General features: G+C 45.3%; 1 protein-coding gene across 1 annotated transcript in view; it reads right to left on the reverse strand.

Annotated features, from left to right (window-relative positions):
- Positions 1–20,215, reverse strand: part of LDLRAD4 (low density lipoprotein receptor class A domain containing 4) — a 532,001-nt gene that overhangs the window by 309,373 nt on the left and 202,413 nt on the right. Inside the window, exon 2 of the mRNA XM_082258487.1 lies at positions 11,128–11,592. Coding sequence (XP_082114613.1) covers positions 11,128–11,167 — 40 coding nt within the window. The 5' untranslated portion in view covers positions 11,168–11,592. The remainder of the gene's footprint in view (positions 1–11,127; positions 11,593–20,215) is intronic.

The raw sequence follows: 20,215 nt of genomic DNA on the forward strand, positions 1-20,215 counted from the left end.
TATAGGCATGAGGGGTGGGAAGAACGCAACCAAAAAACAGTTAACATATTTCCAAGGCTAAAATCGTAGCCAAATGGGTAAGAAAAAAGCTCAACCAATAAGAGGAGCTTACCCTCGAACAAAGTTTGACCCCTTAAAGAGAAAAAAACAAGTCTCTTTACACAGCAGCCTGCAGAACCTTGCAGCCAAGAGGCATTCGAAGATGCCAATAAAATCAATCTTGCAGAATATTGTAAAAGTATGCACAGACGACCAAGTCGCCGCCTTACACACTTGAGCAACAGATGCCTAATGACGGAAAGCCCAAGAGGCACTCAGCGCTCTAGTAGAATGAGCTCTCACAGCAAAAGGAGGGACCTGACCCTTCAATGAATAAGCCTGAACACCTGTCTGCCTAATCCATCTGCATATGGTCGCAGCAGATGCAGCCAAACCCTTACGACATCCCTCTGTAAGGACAAAAAGAGAATCTGATGTCCTAAAAGGCTCCATGGCCGACAGGTAAACCCTGATCACCCGAACCACATCCATAGAATGCAAGGCAAATTCCTTAGGATGCTTAGGCTTAGGACAGAGTGAAGGCGAAACAATGTCTTCATTTAAAAGGAAATCATACACCACCTTAGGAAGAAAGGACTGATTAGGTCGAAGAACCACTTTATTTCTACGAACGACCAAGTAAGGCGGACAGGAAAGCCCCGCCAATTCAGACTCTCTGCGGGCAGAAGTAATAGCCACCAGAAAGGCAACCTTCTGAGATAAAGGCAGAGCTATGTCCCTAATATTCTCAAAAAATGGATTTTTGTAAAATCTTACCGTAAAATCCTTTTCTCTTAGCTCATTGACAGACGTAGTCCTCGGTGATACAGCACCTTCGGGTTATGTTGCCTCCACAGGAGTAGGACTAGACAGGAAATAAAATGCTCTGGCCACACCCTAGGGGCAGTCCCCGAGGGTATATCCTCTCTCTCTCTGCCACAGCAAATCAGTTATGTCACAAAAGCAGTGTTTAGAGAATTTAACCCAACCCAACTCCAAAACAGAGGGGCGGGTACTACATCTGTCAATGAGCTAAGAGAAAAGGATTTTACGGTAAGATTTTACAAAAATCCATTTTTCTCTATCGCTCATTGACAGACGTAGTCCTCGGTGATAAAGCACCTTCGGGACGTCCCAGAGCAGTATCACAAATGAGGGGTGGGAAAATGGAAATCAAATCCAAATCTAGAAGGCCCAACCGGTGCCAACTAGAAGTTTACAATGCTCATCCTTAATGATGAGACTCAACAAAAAAAATTTTCAAACAGAAAAAAACCCTCGAGGTAGACCACCGGTCTCCTCAAATTGCGGCCTGCAAAACCTTGCGGCCAAATGAGGCATCCGCCGATGCCATGACATCAATTTTATAAAATTTTGTAAAGGTATGTACCGACGACCAGGTGGCCGCCTTACATACCTGGACCACTGACGCCTGATGGCGAAAGGCCCAGGAAGTACTGAGCGCTCGAGTGGAGTGCGCCCTAACAGGGAACGGAGGACTCTGACCCTTAATAGAATAAGCCTGTACCACCGTCTGTCTAATCCATTTGGCAATAGTCGCGGCAGATGCAGGCAACCCCTTTCTGAGGCCATCCGTGATCACAAAAAGTGAATCCGTCTAACGGAACGATTCCGTAGCCTTCAGGTATACCCTGATTGCCCGAACCACATCCAAGGAATGCAACGCATGTTCCCGATGATGATTGGGCTGAGGACACAAGGAAGGTAGTACAATATCTTCATTCAGATGAAAATCTGAAACCACCTTAGGAAGAAAAGGATGGCTTAGGATGGAGTACTACCTTATCCCTATGAATCACCAAGTATGGGGACTGGCATGATAAAGCAGCCAGTTCTGACACCCTGCGTGCAGAAGTTATAGCCACCAAGAAGGCCACCTTCTGGGATAAAGTAAGCAAGGGAATCTCCCTGATGTTTTCAAAAGGAGGTTTCTGTAGAACCGACAAAACCAAATTAAGATCCCAGGGCGGTAAGGGCGCGCGGACTGGTGGAGCCAGGTGCCGCACCCCCTGGATGAAATTCCGCACCAAGGACTTGGTAGCTAAAGGTTTCTGAAAGAAGATTGCTAATGCTGAAACTTGACCCTTGATGGTGCTCAAGGCTAGCTTCTGCTCAACCACTTTTTGCAAAAAGGCCAATATTCGAGTCACCGAATAGGTACGTGGAGGAAATCCTAAAGATTCGCACCACGCGATATAAGTCTTCCATGTGTGATAATAGACCTTGCTGGAACTCGCTTTCCTTGCTTTAATAAGGGTAGGAATGACTGAAGCTGACAACCCTCTGTCCTTCAGTACTTGGGTCTCAATGGCCAGGCCATTAAAACCAGCGACTGTAAAGCACAATGGTAGATTGGTCCTCGAGACCGCAGATACTCCCTGAGACGCAGTTCCCACGGAACGTCCGCGACTAGCAAGTCCAAGTCGGCCAGGCCGGCTTGACGAGGCCAGCCTAGAATTTCTAGGACCACTGGCACTGACGGGATTTGAACCAGGCATCCCTAGAGCTATCTGGCCCCGACCATCCGACAAAGTCTGGTCGTTTTCTGTTCCCACACATTTATCCGACACCCGATTCCTATCAGGAACGGTGATCTCTCCTGGTTGAATCTCAGGGACCGAAGTCACCCGGCTAGAGGCTTCTTGGTCTGTCTGGTCAACCAGATCCGATTCCTGTGGGGAATTGAGACTAATCTTAGGAAAAGGTAAAGGAAAAGATCTGTTCAGGGAACGGTGACTACCGCTCCCTGTAGTACTTAAATGTTGGAAGGGAAGAATCGCACCGGTAGTAGTAGTCGATGCTCGATCTAATGTCCTGAATACCGGTGAAAACGTCCCCCCACCCTCAACCCGGGTGGGGGCGCACCTTCAGGCTGTGTAATCCTTTGCTTCGGGTTTGGCTGAGTCGGTCCTCTGTTTGTCCGACCAGCCTTTCTTGAACCCTCCTGGAGGAGTCTTGCCTTTCCCGCTTGTTCCAGCCGGGCGTGCGAACCCTTTATGGGCGGTAAAGAAAGGTCCTCGCTTGTTGCGAGGTCCCTTAGCTTGAGAAGCCTGTGGCAAGAAAGTGCTCTTGCCCCCAGTGGCATCCTTAATAATTTCATCTAGGGTGGCCCCAAATAGGCGATTCCCCTGAAAGGGGAGATTCGTCAAGGTCTTTTTGGAACCTAGGTCAGCTGACCAGCATTTTAACCACAGCACACGTCTGAGGATTACCGCTGACATAGATGCATGCCCTAATAGGGGGGTAGCATCCAAGGCTGCGTCACAGACAAACTGTAGCCCTTGTATAATCTGTTCCATCAAATCAGATGTTCCCTGGGGGATAGCTTTTCCCCTTGGCGTACCAATCTCGCCCATTCCGTTAGTGTCTGGGAAACTAGACCAATAACAATTACTGGTCTAAATGCTGACCCTATCAGGGAGAAGATAGTGCGGGACTCCGCTTCCATCTTTCGATCCACCGGATCCTTAAAGGACGAAGTGTCCTCCACTGGGATAACCGTGGCTTTATTCAGCCTGGAAATAGGTGGATCCACCACTGGTGGTACCGTCCATTTCTTAATGAGGGATTCCTCAAACGGATAGCGTCTAGCAATACGCTTGGAAATAGTAAAGGTACGCTTAGAATGCTCCCATTCTCCTCTAATTTTATTACCAAAACACTTGGGTACAGGAAAAACCTTCACCGTTTTGATGGGCTTGTTAGTACCAAAAGGGAATCTCTGTTTCAGTTGCCTCTGCCGATAAAACCTCAAGTCTTAAGGTTTCCCGCACCGCCACAACTAGTGCGTCCACCAATGCTTCTTCCTGAATTATGGCGGAAGAATGAACGTCCTCCTCACTGTCTGAGGGAGCTTTACCTGAGATAACAGCCCTTGCAGAGGGACCTGCAGCTGCAGTGACCGTCTCTGAATCTGAGTCAGAGGTGTCAGATAATATAGGGGTAGGCGGGGGTCGCTTTCTTTACCCCCGTCCCTGACAGGCCGCCTCCACCCGAGCCACCATAGACTCCAAAACTGCTGTAAATGCATCCATACTCTGTGCACCGGCGGGTCCCGTGGCCCCCTCGAGGGAAACAGGTGGGGGTACTTGTGTGGCAGGGTCCATGATTATTTCAGTAACTACCCGGAAAATACAATCCAAACTTAAATAAAAAACTTTTTTTTTTTTTTTCCAGACCCCCAGCGCCACAAAAGCCCCTCAGTGTTACCTGCTAGGGATCTATCAGCCAGCTTTCCACACATAGAATGTGTACTGGGAAAAAACCAGAACAGAGTTCTGCCCAAGTCAAAATGATCTCTGCATATCGAAGAGCGGCCTGACCTTCTGGCACTGCCTTAATGGTTTATGTACGCCATTGCCATGTAGGAATGGACCCTAACTAGCAGCCCTATGAGTGAGGAGGTCCAGTGCTGAAAGGCAAGCCGAGCCACCCAGAGCTCCAGGACATCAGAACTCAAACTTCTTCTGACAATCACATCCCCTGAACATACAGGGGAGTCCAGAACTCCTGACCAGCCCAACAGGCTGGCGTCCATTGTCAGTACTTTCCACACCACAGGGAGAAGCATTTTCCCAACTCCAGCATTGGGTTGGAAAAGCCACCATTCCAATGATAACCTGGTTTCAGTGCTCAGAGACATGGGCTCAACAGAGTTCAGAGTAACTTAGCATCTGACAGCTTAGGACAGTCTTGAATGAAACAGTGTGCGAGACTGTCTTAGAGGGGTTACAATCAACCCCAGCACTCTCATGCAGAAGCAAATGTAGGGCATTTAAGGGAACTAAACTTCACCCTGTATCCAGAGGGTCCGAAACTTTTCCAGGGGATGGAATACCCATGCCAGAGCCGTGTCCAAGATGAGACCCAGATATCCCAGTCAATTCAATGGCTCCAGGGTCAATTTCTTGAGACCCAATCGATCTCTTGCAGGACTTGCACAGTCTGCTGCACAGTGGCCCTGATGCCTTCTCTTGATTTTTCCTGCAAGATTACGTCATCCAGATACCCCAGAATGGGGCTCTTCCATGCTGGCAGAAACCTGGGTTAGCATCTTGCAGTGTCATGGCTAAGCCAAAGGGCACAGCCACAAAGTGAAAGTTGTTCCCTCATTGCAACGTGCAGGTAGTGCTGAAAAAGCATACATTATTGGATGCGGGTTGTGGGATGTAGGCATTTAAGCTTTAATGTTTCAGCATTCTCAGCAAATGCTATATAAATGAGAAAAATAGATAAACATGTTGCATTACTTTACTGTGCTGTTCTGTATTACAAAAATCATTTTCTATGTAGCAGTTTACTAGCTTTGATAATTGTTTTAAAATTATTTAAAGCTTAGCACTGTAACAAATACAATTCACAGAGAAACAGTTTTAGCTGGACACAGATGTAATCAATATTCAGCAACAGCACACTGCTTAGCTTTTGGAATGTTGCATGGTACTATACTATGCAGTCACAGATCGATGACTATAAGTTGAACACCATAAAGGGAAAGTTTGAACTGTTTTAAGCAAGATCACGGATGGATCCATGGGGGATACCATAGACCATCAACCATATTACCTGCAGTGTGATGGATGGGCTGCAGGTCATCACTCTCACTAAGGATATGCAGAAATGATGTTAAAATTGCTGCTTTGGTAATCAATCATCTGTTTATAAGTAAATGTAACCATTAGAAAAAAAACAATTTCCACTGTGGATAGAGTAATGGAAGGTTAAACCCCCTGTAAAGTTTTTTGCCATCTGTGTCCTAATGAGAGAATTTTTCACCTTCCTTCAGGTCCCACAGCCAAAAACAAAAAAAAGTGATGGGTAGCTCTCTAGTCAGAGAATTCATGGTTGTCACCATAATCACCTGAACCGATATCTTCATTGGAAGATATACCTGAAGATATGGAAGATATACCTGAAGATATTCCTGTTCTGGTGACAACTTATTTCATATTCGGCGATCGTTGTAAATAGAAAGAATATAGAGGGTGAATCTACCGAACAAGGGTACAAAACAGCAATAAAAGCCTGACAGGTATTCTAATACCTCTTTAATCTACCCAAAACTTAAAAAAAAAAAGTTTTGCCTTTAGTGATAATTTAAGCATCACTTTAAATATATTTTACATGCTAAAAAGGTGACAACTTACCTGACACGCTGCCTTTTGTTGTTCCAACGTTCTTTCCATTTCCCCCCCCCCCCCCCCAGCAATGGCTGAAATGTCAGGATTCAGTGTCTTTTTCCTGAAGGGTTCTGTGGGGACACCCTTACAAGGCCTACCAGGACTAGTGCTAAACAGACGTGCCACCATTTAAACATTTAGTCTGTACAAGCCACTACCCTGCTCCCTACTTAGGCAGATTGGCTGCTTCTGCCTTTTACCTGGGTGAGTGCACTGAACTTCCCAAAAAGAAAGGTAGCTTAAGCCAGCAGAGAATAGGGAAAGATAATTGTTTTGCACACATACCATACATACTAAAGTGGTCGTAAACTCACCTGAACAACTTTGCACTATATGGAACTGTATAAAATGACTTACATGTTGTTGGCTTCAAAAGTATTTAAATGTATTCAGTTTAGGAGAAATCACGCACGGTTTCTTTAAATGACAGCCCTGGCACATATGCCTGTATCCTGATTGACAGCACACGGAGTGTACTGTCAATCTATGCATCCATGTGCCGTGCCTTCATTTGCAATACTTTGCGGCATTGCATTGAAATTTTTCAAGACTGTTGACCATTCATTACGTGGGGCTAAGTCTTGGTAAATTTACACGAAAACGAGGCTTGGTTCACTTGTATTGTACATTCTACAGTGGTGTAAAAAAAGAAAATAGTAGATGGGGCCAACAAGCTAGACCTTGAGCGCCACCAACATCCCTGAGTAGACAAACCAACAACATGGGAAATTAGGACTTTACAGGTGCCTGAACTACTGCAGTTATACAGCAAAACAAGTTGAGCTATATAGTAAAAAAATGTAATTAAATTATTTTACTATATAGTTCAACTTGTTTTGCTGTATAAACTGCAGTGGTTCAGGCACCTATAAAGTCCTAATTTCCCATGTTTGTTCACAGTGGTGGTGTAGAAAGGGCGGAAGTGCAGATGCGAAAGAGAATCTGGAGGTAGCGGTTAGGTACCACTTTAAAGCTGAAAATTAAAATTAATCTGCTTATATTTCACATTCCCTGGTCCCCAGTCAACATGCTAATTAACATGCCCACATGTGATGCAGGGAATGCATAATTAAAAGAACTAAAATCCACAGAATGAAAGAGGTAGGTCAGGGACAGTAAAGCTGGGAAGAAAAGAGCAGATGATGCTGGATGTCCTTCAGCCACAAAAACAAGATTTTTGTACGATCTTACCATAAAATCGGTTTCTCTGAAGTCCATTGACAGACGCAACCTCCATCTTCATTAGGCATTGGGTTATGCTGCCCCCTGTAGGAGTAGTTATAGGTAGGAAAAATTTAAATCTCCACGCCCCCGGGGCTGTCCCCACAGGCATAACCCACACACCCACTACTCCAGCAAACCAGTTTAGTTGTAAGCAGTGAAGAGAAAAAAAACATCCACATATCAGAGGGGCAGGTACTGTGTCTGTCAATGGATTTCAGAGAAACAGATTTTATGGTAAGATCTTACAAAAATCTTGTTGTCTCCACCGTCCATTGACAGACGCAGCCTCCATCTTCATTAGCCACTGGGACGTCCCAAAGCAGTGTAGGTATGATGGGTGGGAAGAACGCAACCAGATAGTAACCTAAACTCCAAAGGCTAAACTTAGCCAACTGGGTAACATGAAGCTCAACTAAAACAAACAACATTCAGGAGCTCACCCAGGCGAAAAAAAAAAAACCCTAAAAGAAAAAACATTCTCTTACTAAATAGCAGCCTGCAAAACCTTGCGGCCAAAAGAGGCATCCGAAGATGCCATCAAATCCACCTTGTAGAATTTTGTAAAAGTGTGCACAGACGACCAAGTCGTTGCCTTACAAACTTGTACAACAGAGGCCTGATGGCGAAAAGCCCAAGAGGCACTCAGCCCTCTAGTAGAATGCGCTTTCACAGGGAAAGGAGGAACCAGACCCTTGAGTGAATAAGCCTGAACAACCGTCTGCCTGAACCATCCTGATATGGTCGCAGCAGACGCAGCCAAACCTTTTTGAGGTCCGTCCATAAGGACACAGAGTTTGTTTTCCTAAAAGACTCGCCTGAACCACATCCAAAGAGTGCAAGGCAAATTCCTTGGGATGCTTAGGACATAAGGAAGGCAACCCAATAACTTCATTGAGATGATAATCCGACACCACTTTAGGGAGGAAGGACGGATTAGGACGGAGAACCACTTTATCTCTGTGGACCACCAAATAAGGCGAACGACAGGACAGCGCCACCAACTCAGATACTCTGCGAGAAGAAGTAATAGCCACCAGGAAGGCAACCTTCTGCGACAAAGAAAGCAGAGAAGGCAGAGAAATCTCCCTAATATTCTCAAAAGGAGGCTTTTGAAGAACAGACAAAACCAGATTGAGATTCCCACGGAGGCAACGGGGATCTTCTTGGAGGAGCCAGATGACACACCCCCTGAATAAAAGTGCGAATCAAGATATTAGTAGCCAACAGACATTGGAAGTAAATAGCCAAGGCCGACATTTGGCCCTTGATAGTGCCCAAAACCAAGCCCTGCTCAACCCCCTTTTGTAAAAAGGCCAAAACCGTAGCTATAGAAAACGAGAGGGTGCACCCGCAGCGATTCACACCATGAATTGTACGACTTCCACGTACGATGATAGATCTTCCATGACGTTGATTTCCTGGCCTTCAAAAGAGTGAGAATCACTGAGTCAGAAAGGCCTCTATTCCTCAATTCCTTGCTTTCAACAGCCAAGCCGTTAAAGCCATTGACCGTAAAGCAGGATGGAAGATCGGTCCTTGAGACAGCAGATCTTCCCGCAAAGAAAGCCTCCATTGAGGATCGTCGACCATTTTTACCAGGTCTGCGTACCAAGACCAAGACAGCCAGGCCAGTCCGGTGCCACCAGAACAACCAAAATGCCTTCCACCGCCACCCGGCGAAGAAACCTTGGCAGGAGTACGAGTGGAGGGAAGGCATAAATAAGCCGATACTGGCTCCAAGGAGCCACCAGGGCATCTGCGGCATTGGCTAGAGGATCCCGAGACCTGGCTACAAAATGCTGGACTTTCCTGTTGAGGCGAGATGCAAACAGATCCACGTCCAGAGTCCTTGAGAGCGTTCCTGCGGGGGAACCGGCACAATCACTCCTTGAGCCAAGAGATTCTGCACAGCCTCCCGGAGAGCTTTCAAACACTCTGGAGACAGGTGAAGATTTGATTGAAAAAAACCTGTCCCCCTGGCCGGGACCAAAATTAGATCTTGTACCTGGAACAAATCAGTTTGTGAACCCATTTGTCTTGAACAAAGGAAGTCCAGGGTTCCTGAAAAGCGCAGACGTCCGCCTACCCCAGAAACGGGTGAGCGCACCCATTCATGCTGAAAAGGACTTGTCCGTGGAACTGGGCTGACTGGCCTTGGGCTTGCCCCAGTGCTTCTTAGTCCCTCCAGAAGCTCTGAACAGCTTACCTTTTTCTTGCGCCCCAGAAGCACGAAAAAAAAGGCCTATGAGCGGTAAAGGCAGGTCCCCGCTTAGCACGGGGTGTTTTACCTTTGGAGGTTTGAGGAAGAAGAAGAGTACTCTTCCCGCCAGTCAGACCCTTAATCATATCATCCAGCAAGTCGCCAAACAAACACTCTCTCAGAAAAGGAAGATCTGTCAGGGCTTTCCTGGAAGCCTGGTTAGTCGACCTGCTCTACAGCCAAACCATGCGCCGGAGGGCAATCCCCACAGCCAAAACTCTGGCCACCAGGGGAGCCGCATCCAGGGACGCATCACATAGGAGCACCAGGGCCAGAGCCAACTGGTATAAAGTTCCATGAGCTCCGGGGAAACTATGTCAGGGTCCAAGTTACCTTTCAGAACCTTAATCCATTCTGTAACCGTCTGCGATACCAACAGACACAAAACATGGTTTTAGAATAGAACCCGCCAACACATGAAGATGGAGGGAAAGGGATTCCACCAGCATGTCCACCAGATCCGTAAAAAATGGGGAATTCTCCACAGGCACAATAGTAGATCTGCTCAAAAGGACTACACAAAAATGGATGCCAATGCAATTAAATAGGAAGCACAGGGAAAATGGCCTCAAAATACAATACCCCCAAGACCACCAAGGGGGGGGGGGGTCACATTTACTCACCATACTATGGACCGGGTGGGCTCCGCCCTGGGCAGACCGCCTCCCAACCGAAGTGGGGGTTCTGCCAGCCCTGGGCTACGCGGCTACTCAGGGCATTCCAGGTCGTTGTGTCCTGGCGAGACATCCACTCGCAGGCGCGTCCCCATCTGGAAAGGGGCACCGCCGTGGCAAGGCCTAGTGCGGTAATATAACCTGCTCACACTCGTGGAGTAAGGAAACTTAAGCATTTAACCCTTGCAGTGTGTGCGTGTGGGGGGGGGGGGTGGAGTCCAATACAAATGTAATTTTTTTTTTTTTTTTCCAGGAGTTGGGCTTTAAACTGGATCTACATGGATTATTTGTTCAGTATTGTGTTGAACGGTTTAGTGGGACTATTTTTAAACAACCATACATTACAATCAGACAAATGATACAAGCATAGGGAGCAGAACAGTGACAGGACCTGGAAGCGCTGGGATTGGGGGGGGGGGGAGGAAACAGATGAATGACTGCTATATATAAATTACACTGAATATATATGTCCATGCACACAAACATACCAATGGATCACTGAATAACTTTTTATTCCCTTTAGAATTTGCACATACTATAGTAATTTATGGTGTACAATGCTACCCGCAATGTAAAAGCAGACATTTTAAAAACTGGTGCAGCTTGCCAACAGCAAAATGTAGGCAATTTATGCAATCGTTAAAAAAAAAAAAAAAAAAAAAAAAAAAACAGAAGTTATCTTTGTAAATATTACCCTTATCCCAGAAGAAGAAAACCATGAAAATATTACCTGTGAAAGCGTTTGTGGCCTGAAAACCAGCTTCCTGCATACTGCTCTTCCAGCAAAGATGAATGTCCAACCTTAACCTGTCCTGACCAGAGATGACAAATGGGCAGGAAACAGTCAGGTCACTTCCATTTTAGTCAGAGTCCATCACTATCTACCTGGTTATGCATGCAGGTACTCCGCTCTGAGCCACTGGCCCTAAATGGCTGCTGCAACAGTGCAATGCAGAGTCTGCTAACAGATTTAGGACAGGTCATCCATCCAACCAAAACTTGGATGCCATGATGGTAAAAATGAAGCCGAAATGAAGAGCTGGATATTATAGAGGTGCTTCAATATGATCTCTTCCCAATAGCAATCCCATCAGTCCAGTGATGCCTTGATCTTGGTAGGGTTTTTCGCGTGCTGACTTTAGGCTGCGTCTGGCCTTCACTTTTTTCAGCGTATCAGGTCCCTCAGGCACCCAAACTAGAGATGAGAAGAGAAATGTGGAGATTAGATTACCCAACAGTCTCTACCAACACTGAAGAGAACAAGAGCAAGAAAAAAATAAAACCCTGTGGAAACAGTGGTCGACATTAGAAAGGATTTTCAAAAGGTAAATATTACAATTTTGCTAAGATGCTAAGTGTGACCACACATCCCTTTGAAATGTAAATCTCTTCATGAGCTTGGAGTTGCATATCACCCCCTGAGCGTTGTTTATCTTTTCAGTTCAAAGCCAAAGTTACTAGAGATCGAAGGGACACAGAGGGAGAGGGGGGCGGAAGAACAACAGGACTGCAATTAAATAGACAGATAGAACCAAACCATCCTAAGCTTGCTTCTTCATTGTCAAATGGTAAACAGCACATCACATCCTGGTCCTGCTGTATTAGTACAAGGACACACAGCTCAAAAATAGGAATTTCATAACAAGTGTAAGAATTGAAAAACATGCACATCGTCATTTTTTATTAGTGCGTGACATTCAGCAGTTTCTAAAAATGGGCAGAATAAAAACCCCTGGGCACCCCCCACCCCCCCATATTACAGTATTTATAAAGAATGCAACTAAATTCAATTTACATAATAAAAACGCAACATGTTATTCTTTTTTCTACTAGAGCGATTTTTTCTGGTTTTGCACATGTGATAAAAGTGTAAAAAAAAAAAAAAAAAAAAAAGAGAATTAGTTAAACCTTCTAAACATTATGTATTTTCTGAAAGCAGACTCTAGAGAATAAAATGGTGGTAGCTGTATTTTTTGTAATACAATATTACTGCACATGTTTATCAACAACACATTTTTCAGTGAACTTAATTTTATGGCACACAAATCATATTGCGCAATTTTTAGGCATAACATAAAAAATGAGGTTGCGGTGATCAGTGCCAGGGGCCAGGTCATTCAGCGCCCAGGGCAAAGATCCCAAACTGCGGCCCCCCCCACTGCTCTGCAAATCACATGCGATGTCTGTGCAATGCAAATTCAGCCATACAGATTGTATGCATGAATTTGCATCACATTCTGACCAAAGTCGCGCAGAACCTTTTTTTTGGTCCCCACCAGTAAAGGATCGCATGGATGTTCACACCTAGCGATCTGATTCCTGTCCGAATTAACAGTTCCCACTGCGATATGCAAACTGATCTGGGGGTGTCGTTAACTTTGTATTGACACTCCCAGCAGTTCGAAAATATGGCAGTGTGAACTGCCTGCGAGTCGGGTGCAATACGGGAACCCACAGTGGATTCACAGGGTTCCCGCATCTCACCAATGTGAACCGGCACTAAGAGGTTAAACTGCCCTCACTTACAGATGAAGTTCATGAATGAAATGATACATTTTAAAAACAATGTGTTTACAGTTAGAGTTGGTTCACACTGGGGCGGCACGACTCTGTACTACTTCGGGGGCGACTTGTGCATTACCATGCACCACGACTTCGGAGGGACTTGCATGGACTTCACATAATGGAAGTCTATGCAAGTCGCTTTTTCTAAGTCGGAGCGACTTGTGTCGCTCCTATTAGAACGGGTCCTGTAGAAGTCAATGGACCGCGACTTGACAGGCTGACAAGTCGCGCTAGTGTGAATCGAGGCTTATCTCCCACCCTTGGCAATGTTGATAAACATTTGGCTCTTTTTTTTTTTTTTTTACAGCGGTGAGTGAATGGAGGAAATGCTGTTTTAAGGTCGTGGGGGGGGGGGGGGTGAGTTCAGATCGCAATTTTTTAACGATTAATCGTGCAGCTCTATCTCACAGCAAGCCAATAGCCCCCCTTCTGAGAGCATAATGTAATGAACAGTTCTCTTTATTAAGAAATCATTGGCCTGTTAGACCCCTGAGGCCCCCCTTGCCCTCCACGGTAACTAATGGTTCTTACTCCGAATGGTCTTCGGTTATAAGTGGTTTACCCCAAAGCTCAGTGTTAGTAAGTTTACTTTTTAGCCTATTTATAAAAATATAGGGTCTAGGATTAAAAGTACCATTTCAGTGTTTGCAAATGGCACCAAGCTATGCAGTGGAATAACATTCTTACAGGTAGTCTCCAATTTACAAACTGCCCTCAATGAACTAATTGGGCAACTACGTAGGAAATTAGGCTTAGTCACTTGCCTACTGGGTACTTTTACCCCATTCTTGCCCAGGCCAATTTTCAGCTTTCAGCACTGTCGCACTTTGAATGACATATGCGCAGTCATGTAACACTGTACCCATATGACATTTTTAGCATAATGCTCCTTCTGACAGGAGTGATACTGCCATCACTCTTGACAGTGAAGCAGCTGGGAAATGGAGTGGCTACATAATAATGGCTATCTACATAATATTGTACACAGGGCCCATGCCCATTCTGCCTCCAAGCACTTTGTCCTAGCCATGATTGGCATTCGTGCGAATGTCACACTGGCACATTTTGAACTTTTATTTAGACATCTACTATAAACTCTTGGTCTGTGAATCTATAGATAGCTAAAAGCCTTCTGCTGGTACAACATTAGCGGTGATATATTTTTCCAGAGACTGCAATATTGTTGAAGTTTGATTATCAGTATTAGGATTACAAGGATTTTTGTTTATTTTACATAGTGCCGAATGGATCAGCATTTTTAAAACTTCAAAATGGTAGCTGCCACTATAGCTTAATGTTTAAGTAGCCCTATAGAATCTATGAACTGTTGAAAAATCAGTTTTTGATGAACTGACACTTAGACTATATCAAACAGATGGCTGAAGAGCATGTTGACCTCTGACAAGCACAGCTTTAATGAGTGTACTCAGCCATATATTAGGGCATTCAATGTTTTGCAGTGCGGCAGTGCAAACATTAAATGTATGTAAATGTTGAGGCTTCAACTATATTTAGGCTGCCTACTGATGTATTACTTCCCCTGGCAGTATTTTAATCAGCAATAGAGTGCTCCTATAACAATATGCATGATAGATGCTCTTCTGCATCCAGCACCTGTACAAATCTTGCCTTTAGGGGAATATAGTTCTCTTAGAAAGAGAATGCAGCTTGCTAGCAACAGTAAAAGGCTAAAAAAAAACTGGTATCTCATGAGAATCTCAACAGCGCTAAGAGCAGTGCTTGCAAGAAACATTATGAAGACAATCATGAATAGAGACTTTTAGATGTTTTCACTTTGTACTACAAATAGATTCGAAATTGCAGCTCCAGTCACAAGGCATGCGGACCTCTTGGTAATCTATAGAGTGGTCAGAAGCAGCAGTTGAATTTAAAGTATACCTTGTCACAAACCTGGCTAATACAAGCTGAGCATATGATGAATACATACATACGCAAACAGTTCTCAACTGGAAACATTTGATTGCATTATTTATTTTTATCTAAACGTTAGGCTTGACCCCACTCTCTAATACTACCATATGGGTCAGTGAGGTTACCCATCAAATTAAAGGGACCAGTGAGGAGCTTCTGAAAGAGGAGTGCGAGACAAAACTGGGCTTGTATAGGCTATAGCAGTGATGGCAAACATTGGCACTCCAGATGTTTTGGAACTACATTTCCCATGATGCTCATGCACTCTGCAGTGTGGTTGAGCATCATGGGAAATGTAGTTCCAAAACATCTGGGATGCCATGGTTCGCCATCACTGGGCTATAGGAACCAGATACATTAAGTCTCCTTATCCAGTCATCTTCTACTGGATCAGGATCAGTCTTCAAACTGCAGCCTGGGGGCCAGATACTGCCTTTTGCTTGATTTTATCTGACACTTGGGGCACTGTCCCTCCCACTGGTACAAGACACAATTGCTCCCACCAACACCAACACCAACAATGGGGCATAATTCCTGCCACTGACCTCAAAAGGGCAATTCCCACCACTGACACCAACAATAGGGCACTTTTCCTCCTCCTAATACCAAAGATGGGGTATGGTTTGCTCCCGCTGACAGGACATTTTCTACTTCCGTTTCTCAGTCCAGAAAGTTTGGAGACCCCCCCAGTCTACAGTGTAAATACAGACCAGGACAGTCAAGGTTTACTAAAGAAAGATGATACAATTGGACATATTGGAACTTTATCCTAGAGGTACCATTTCCCACTTGATAAGCCAGTCCCAGAAGTATTTGCAGCACACCTTCCCATCAATACGCCATAAGCTATGCAAAGATAGTAGCACAATGTAATAAATTTGTATTTAGTAGGTGTTGTCCTTGAAAGATACCTATGAACAGTTAGACATTAAAGTGTGGTCAAATACACAGGCATCATCTATAGCGGTCTTTAAGAGGGTGGTCAATTTTATTTGGTATAACATGACCACATGCACAACAAGCTTTTGCCAAAGCTGTGCAAAGATTTCTATTAACCTCTAACTTTTCAGAAAAGGTTGATTTTCAAAGCCAGCTGCCTAATGGGCCATACACACTATAAGATTTTCTGAAGACTTTTTTCTTTAGATTTACCAAAACCATATAATATGAGGTCAAACCTAAACACTTTCAATTTGTATGCAATCTAGCAGGCCCTTGCACTACATAGAAAAGGTAAATCTGAAGGAAATCTAACCACAAAAGTTGGATAGTGTGTATCCAGCTTAAATCCTTTGCTCTGATAATTTTGTGTTTGGGTTTTCCATGCAAAGTAACCTCTACTTGTGCATTTCTTCAGCATATGCCTGGTTTGAGTTGTTCAGGTTTGTAACCGAATTACTTCAAATATCTTTGCCATCTTCAGGTCTGCAAACAAAAACATTAGAATTACCAGTCCCTGCTGTGAAATCTGAATAGAAAAACACTATGATCTCAAGCTAAAAGAAAAAACACTTTAAGGTTAATATTTGCATTCTAGGTTTAAAAAAAAAAAAAAAAAAGTCAGTCTATTTTTAGAAAGTTTTCATCAAAAGAAGAAAATACAAGTAAAATATCCCTTTAGGCCATGTAAGCATACAGTACCTGCAATAGATTAATCAATCTGTCTTTCTCCATCAGCCAGTGCTTGATCAAAGCCTGGGCTGTCATTTAACAGGGGAGATTACGTACTGAAAATGTATGGCAGGGCACAGAAAACTGGAGAGCCAAGGAAAGATGAATGACTAGAATCCAAGAACTGAAGCCCAGTTCTTGTTGTGTGCATAACCTACATCTACAGCATAAGCCATAAACAAAAAGGATTGTATATGCGACTTCCAGCAGTTCAGAAAAGGGATGACACGTAAAAGCCCCTACTTTATGCCAATATCATAGAACAGCCATGCCACCTTTCAAACCCATACTCCCAATAACCTACATATGGAATTTACTTCATAACCTAGAATGTTTTCACTCTGGGCAGTAGGAGATCATGGGGCCCCCCTGTGTCCATGTCCACACTCACGCAAACCACCACCTACTTATTGCACTGCCCCCATTACATACGTTCATCCCTACTCCCTTGAGCTGCAGTGGCAGCAGCTGAGGATGTACACGATGCGGCAGGAATTAAACCCCCTGTTGCTTTTGGTGGGTGATCGGGAACCCATTCAAGTGAATGGGGGCCACTCTGCAACCATGTGCGATGTACGGTTTCAGCATGCTAGTGTGTGATCCAAGGGGTTAAAATAGGCGATGAGGAGGCAATACAATGCCTCCTCACTGCCTGCTTTAACCCTTTTTGCGCTGTACTGCACAAGGTTGCACGGACTTTGCAGAGCAGCCCCATTCACTTGAATAGGTTAACCTTGGCAGGCAACACCTTTCAAGCGTGACCAGGCATAGAATTCCTGCTGCAGCTGTAACATGTGTACACCCCCTGGCCACTGCATTTAAAGAGGGTGTGGCTGGGGTGAATAAAAACAAGGCTCAATTATGAGGTTTTACCGTCCCCAAATTGAATGTAAACAAGCCCTGGCTGTCCTGAGCCCCCTATTACAGTTGTTTAGGAGACCCCTGTGACGAGAGCAGAGAGGGGGCCCTGGGACGAGAGCAGAGAGGGGGGTCTTGTGATGGGTGGCAATCCACATCTCTTTCATTTGGGGGAGAAGGGGGTAAGAGGACATGTGCTGGGGGTGCTTTCGGAGGGGAGAGAACTTGTGCTAGTGTTGGGGGGGGGGGGCTGATTTGAAATCCACCCCACCTTCCAGCACAAGTCACTCCCCTCCAAAAGAACCCCCCAGCACGTCCTCTTACCCCCCCCCCCCATCACTTCTCCATGTGTGCATCCTTGTTACCTGCCCCCCTTCCCTATCCATAAACTATGCACATACCTCAGATACACAGCGTGGCTCTTGCAATTAATGTCCCTCCTCCCCAACTCCTCCTCCTCCTGTGTACATCAGAGCCAAGGAGGAGGATCCGCAGTGAGCTCTCTCTGTATAGTGTGCAGGGTCAGTGGGGAGAGATGCCAGTGTTGGCTGCTACAGAGGGACAATCGCTGCATGAGGGAGCACAGGCACCTTGCAAGAAATGCAGGGAAGGTGTCCTGAGTGCCCACGCTAGAGTGCCTCTGTCAGGCCAGTTACTGGAGCTCAGTGCTGAAACTTGTTCTGGCACTGGGCTCATCACAGATTCCTTGGAATGAGGGTACCAGGCGACTCTCATGGGGCCCCCACTGGCCCCTGGGCAGTGCCCGAGTGCCCTAATGCAGTGGTCCTCAACTCCGGTCCCACTAACAGGCCAGGTTTGCAAGATAACCAAATTACATCACAGGTGATCTAATTTGCTGCTCAGTGATTGCAGTATTCTAGTCTGCATCTCCCCAAGGTAATACTTAAAATCTGGCCTGTTAGTGGGCCCCGAGGACCGGAGTTGAGGACCACTGCCCTAATGGACAGCCCGCCCCTGCTCTCCAGCATGTTTTACAAATCCAAATATATAGGAGTTTATTCCTTATTTACAGACTTTTGGACTAAGACACACAAATCATACCTTTATATCCCAGTGGCCAAGTATCTCTTGCACTTTTAACTAAGATTAATGCAAGATATTGACTATGACCTCTAAACTCCCAAATACATACAGAAAACGGGTGGATTTACCAAAACTGGAGTGCAAAAACTGGCGCAGCTCTGCATGGTAGCCAATCAGCTTCTAACTTCAGCTTGTTCAATTAAACTGACAAATAAAACCTGGAAGCCGATTGATGGTTTCTACGCAGAGCTGCAACAGATTTTGCACTCTCCAGTTTTAGTAAATCAATCCCACAAAGTTTACCTGCACATGGCTTCTGTTTACTCATGCAGATATTACCCACTTAAGGACCAGAAGGTTTTGCCCCCTTAATGACCAGACCATTTTTTGCGATTCGGCACTGCATTACTTTAACGGACAATTCCGCGGCTGTGTGACGCTGTACTCTAATAAAATTGATGTCCTTTTTTCCCACAAATAGGGAAAATTTAGGCCAATTTGTATTCTGCTACATGTTTTTGGTAAAAAATAAATCCCAATAAGCGTATTTTGATTGGTTTGCGCAAAAGTTATCGCGTCTACAAACTAGGGGAAAGAATTGTCTTTTTTTTAACTAGTAATAATGGCGATCTGATTTTTAGTGGGACTGCGATATTGCAGCAGACAGATCGGACCCCGAAGTGACATTTTTGACACTTACCAGTGACATTACTACAGTAATCAGTGCTAAAAATATGCACTGTTACTGTAATAATGACACTGGCAGGGAAGGGGTTAAACGGGGGGGGGGGGGGAATCAACGGTCTGCTTTGTTTACAACCGCAGACCGTCGCTCTCTCTCCACGGGGAGCGAACACGGGTGCCCAGCGGCAATCAAGGCCGCCGGCCCCGTGGATCTGTCTCCCCGCTTCCTAATGGGGTGGGCACGCGCCCCTAGGAGCACTCCCGTGAACCGCTGTACAGGTACAGCAGTTAGCGCAGCCGAGCCAGCCTGTCGCAGTATCTGCGGCTGGTGGTCGGCAAGTGGTTAAAAATACCTCACTGCTTTATGCATAGCTTCATAAATCCATGATTTTACATGGGTCAAATTTCAAAAGAATTTTCTTTTCAAAATCAGAAATTGTGCGTTTTGCGATTCGATGGTGCCACCATGGATTTTGAAATTCAACCAAGGAGGCAGCCATCTCCCACAATGGCGTCAGGAACCCTCACAACAGCCGAGTTGATATTGACGTGCATGGGTCATGGCGTCATTGGACGCCACGTGTGTGACGCCGAGCGTGGCATCGATGCATCGTGGGATCCGCCCACCCAACCTACCCGCTTGGCGTAGAGGGAAGGGGGAGGGGACCCAGGATGAATCGCAGCTCCCGGATATCAGACATCCAGACAGCCCCGGTGAGGCACATCGCATGGATGAAACAGCGCTTGGTAACAACAATAAAGATTCCAATGAAAACATACTGTGATGAATGTCCTGCAAGTAGAGACCAGGGGAGGGGGGAAGGAAGGGGAAGGTGGGGGGGGGGGGCGGAAGGAAGGAAAAAGGTCCGTCAAACCTGTCGGGCAAACACACAGCACATGAATGACCAATAACCATGCCATGAACAAATCAACCGCCTCCATCCCTATTCATATATAGAAGAAAAAAAAAAGAAAAATATTGGGACTTTAAATGAGGTGCTTGTGAAAAGGACACCTCCATCCCTATTGAGGTCTAAGAAAAATGGGGGAGGGGGAGGGGGAAA

Source organism: Pelophylax lessonae (assembly GCF_965119305.1).
Source record: "Pelophylax lessonae genome assembly, chromosome: 5".
In the NCBI taxonomy this organism is placed as follows: Eukaryota; Metazoa; Chordata; class Amphibia; order Anura; family Ranidae; genus Pelophylax; species Pelophylax lessonae.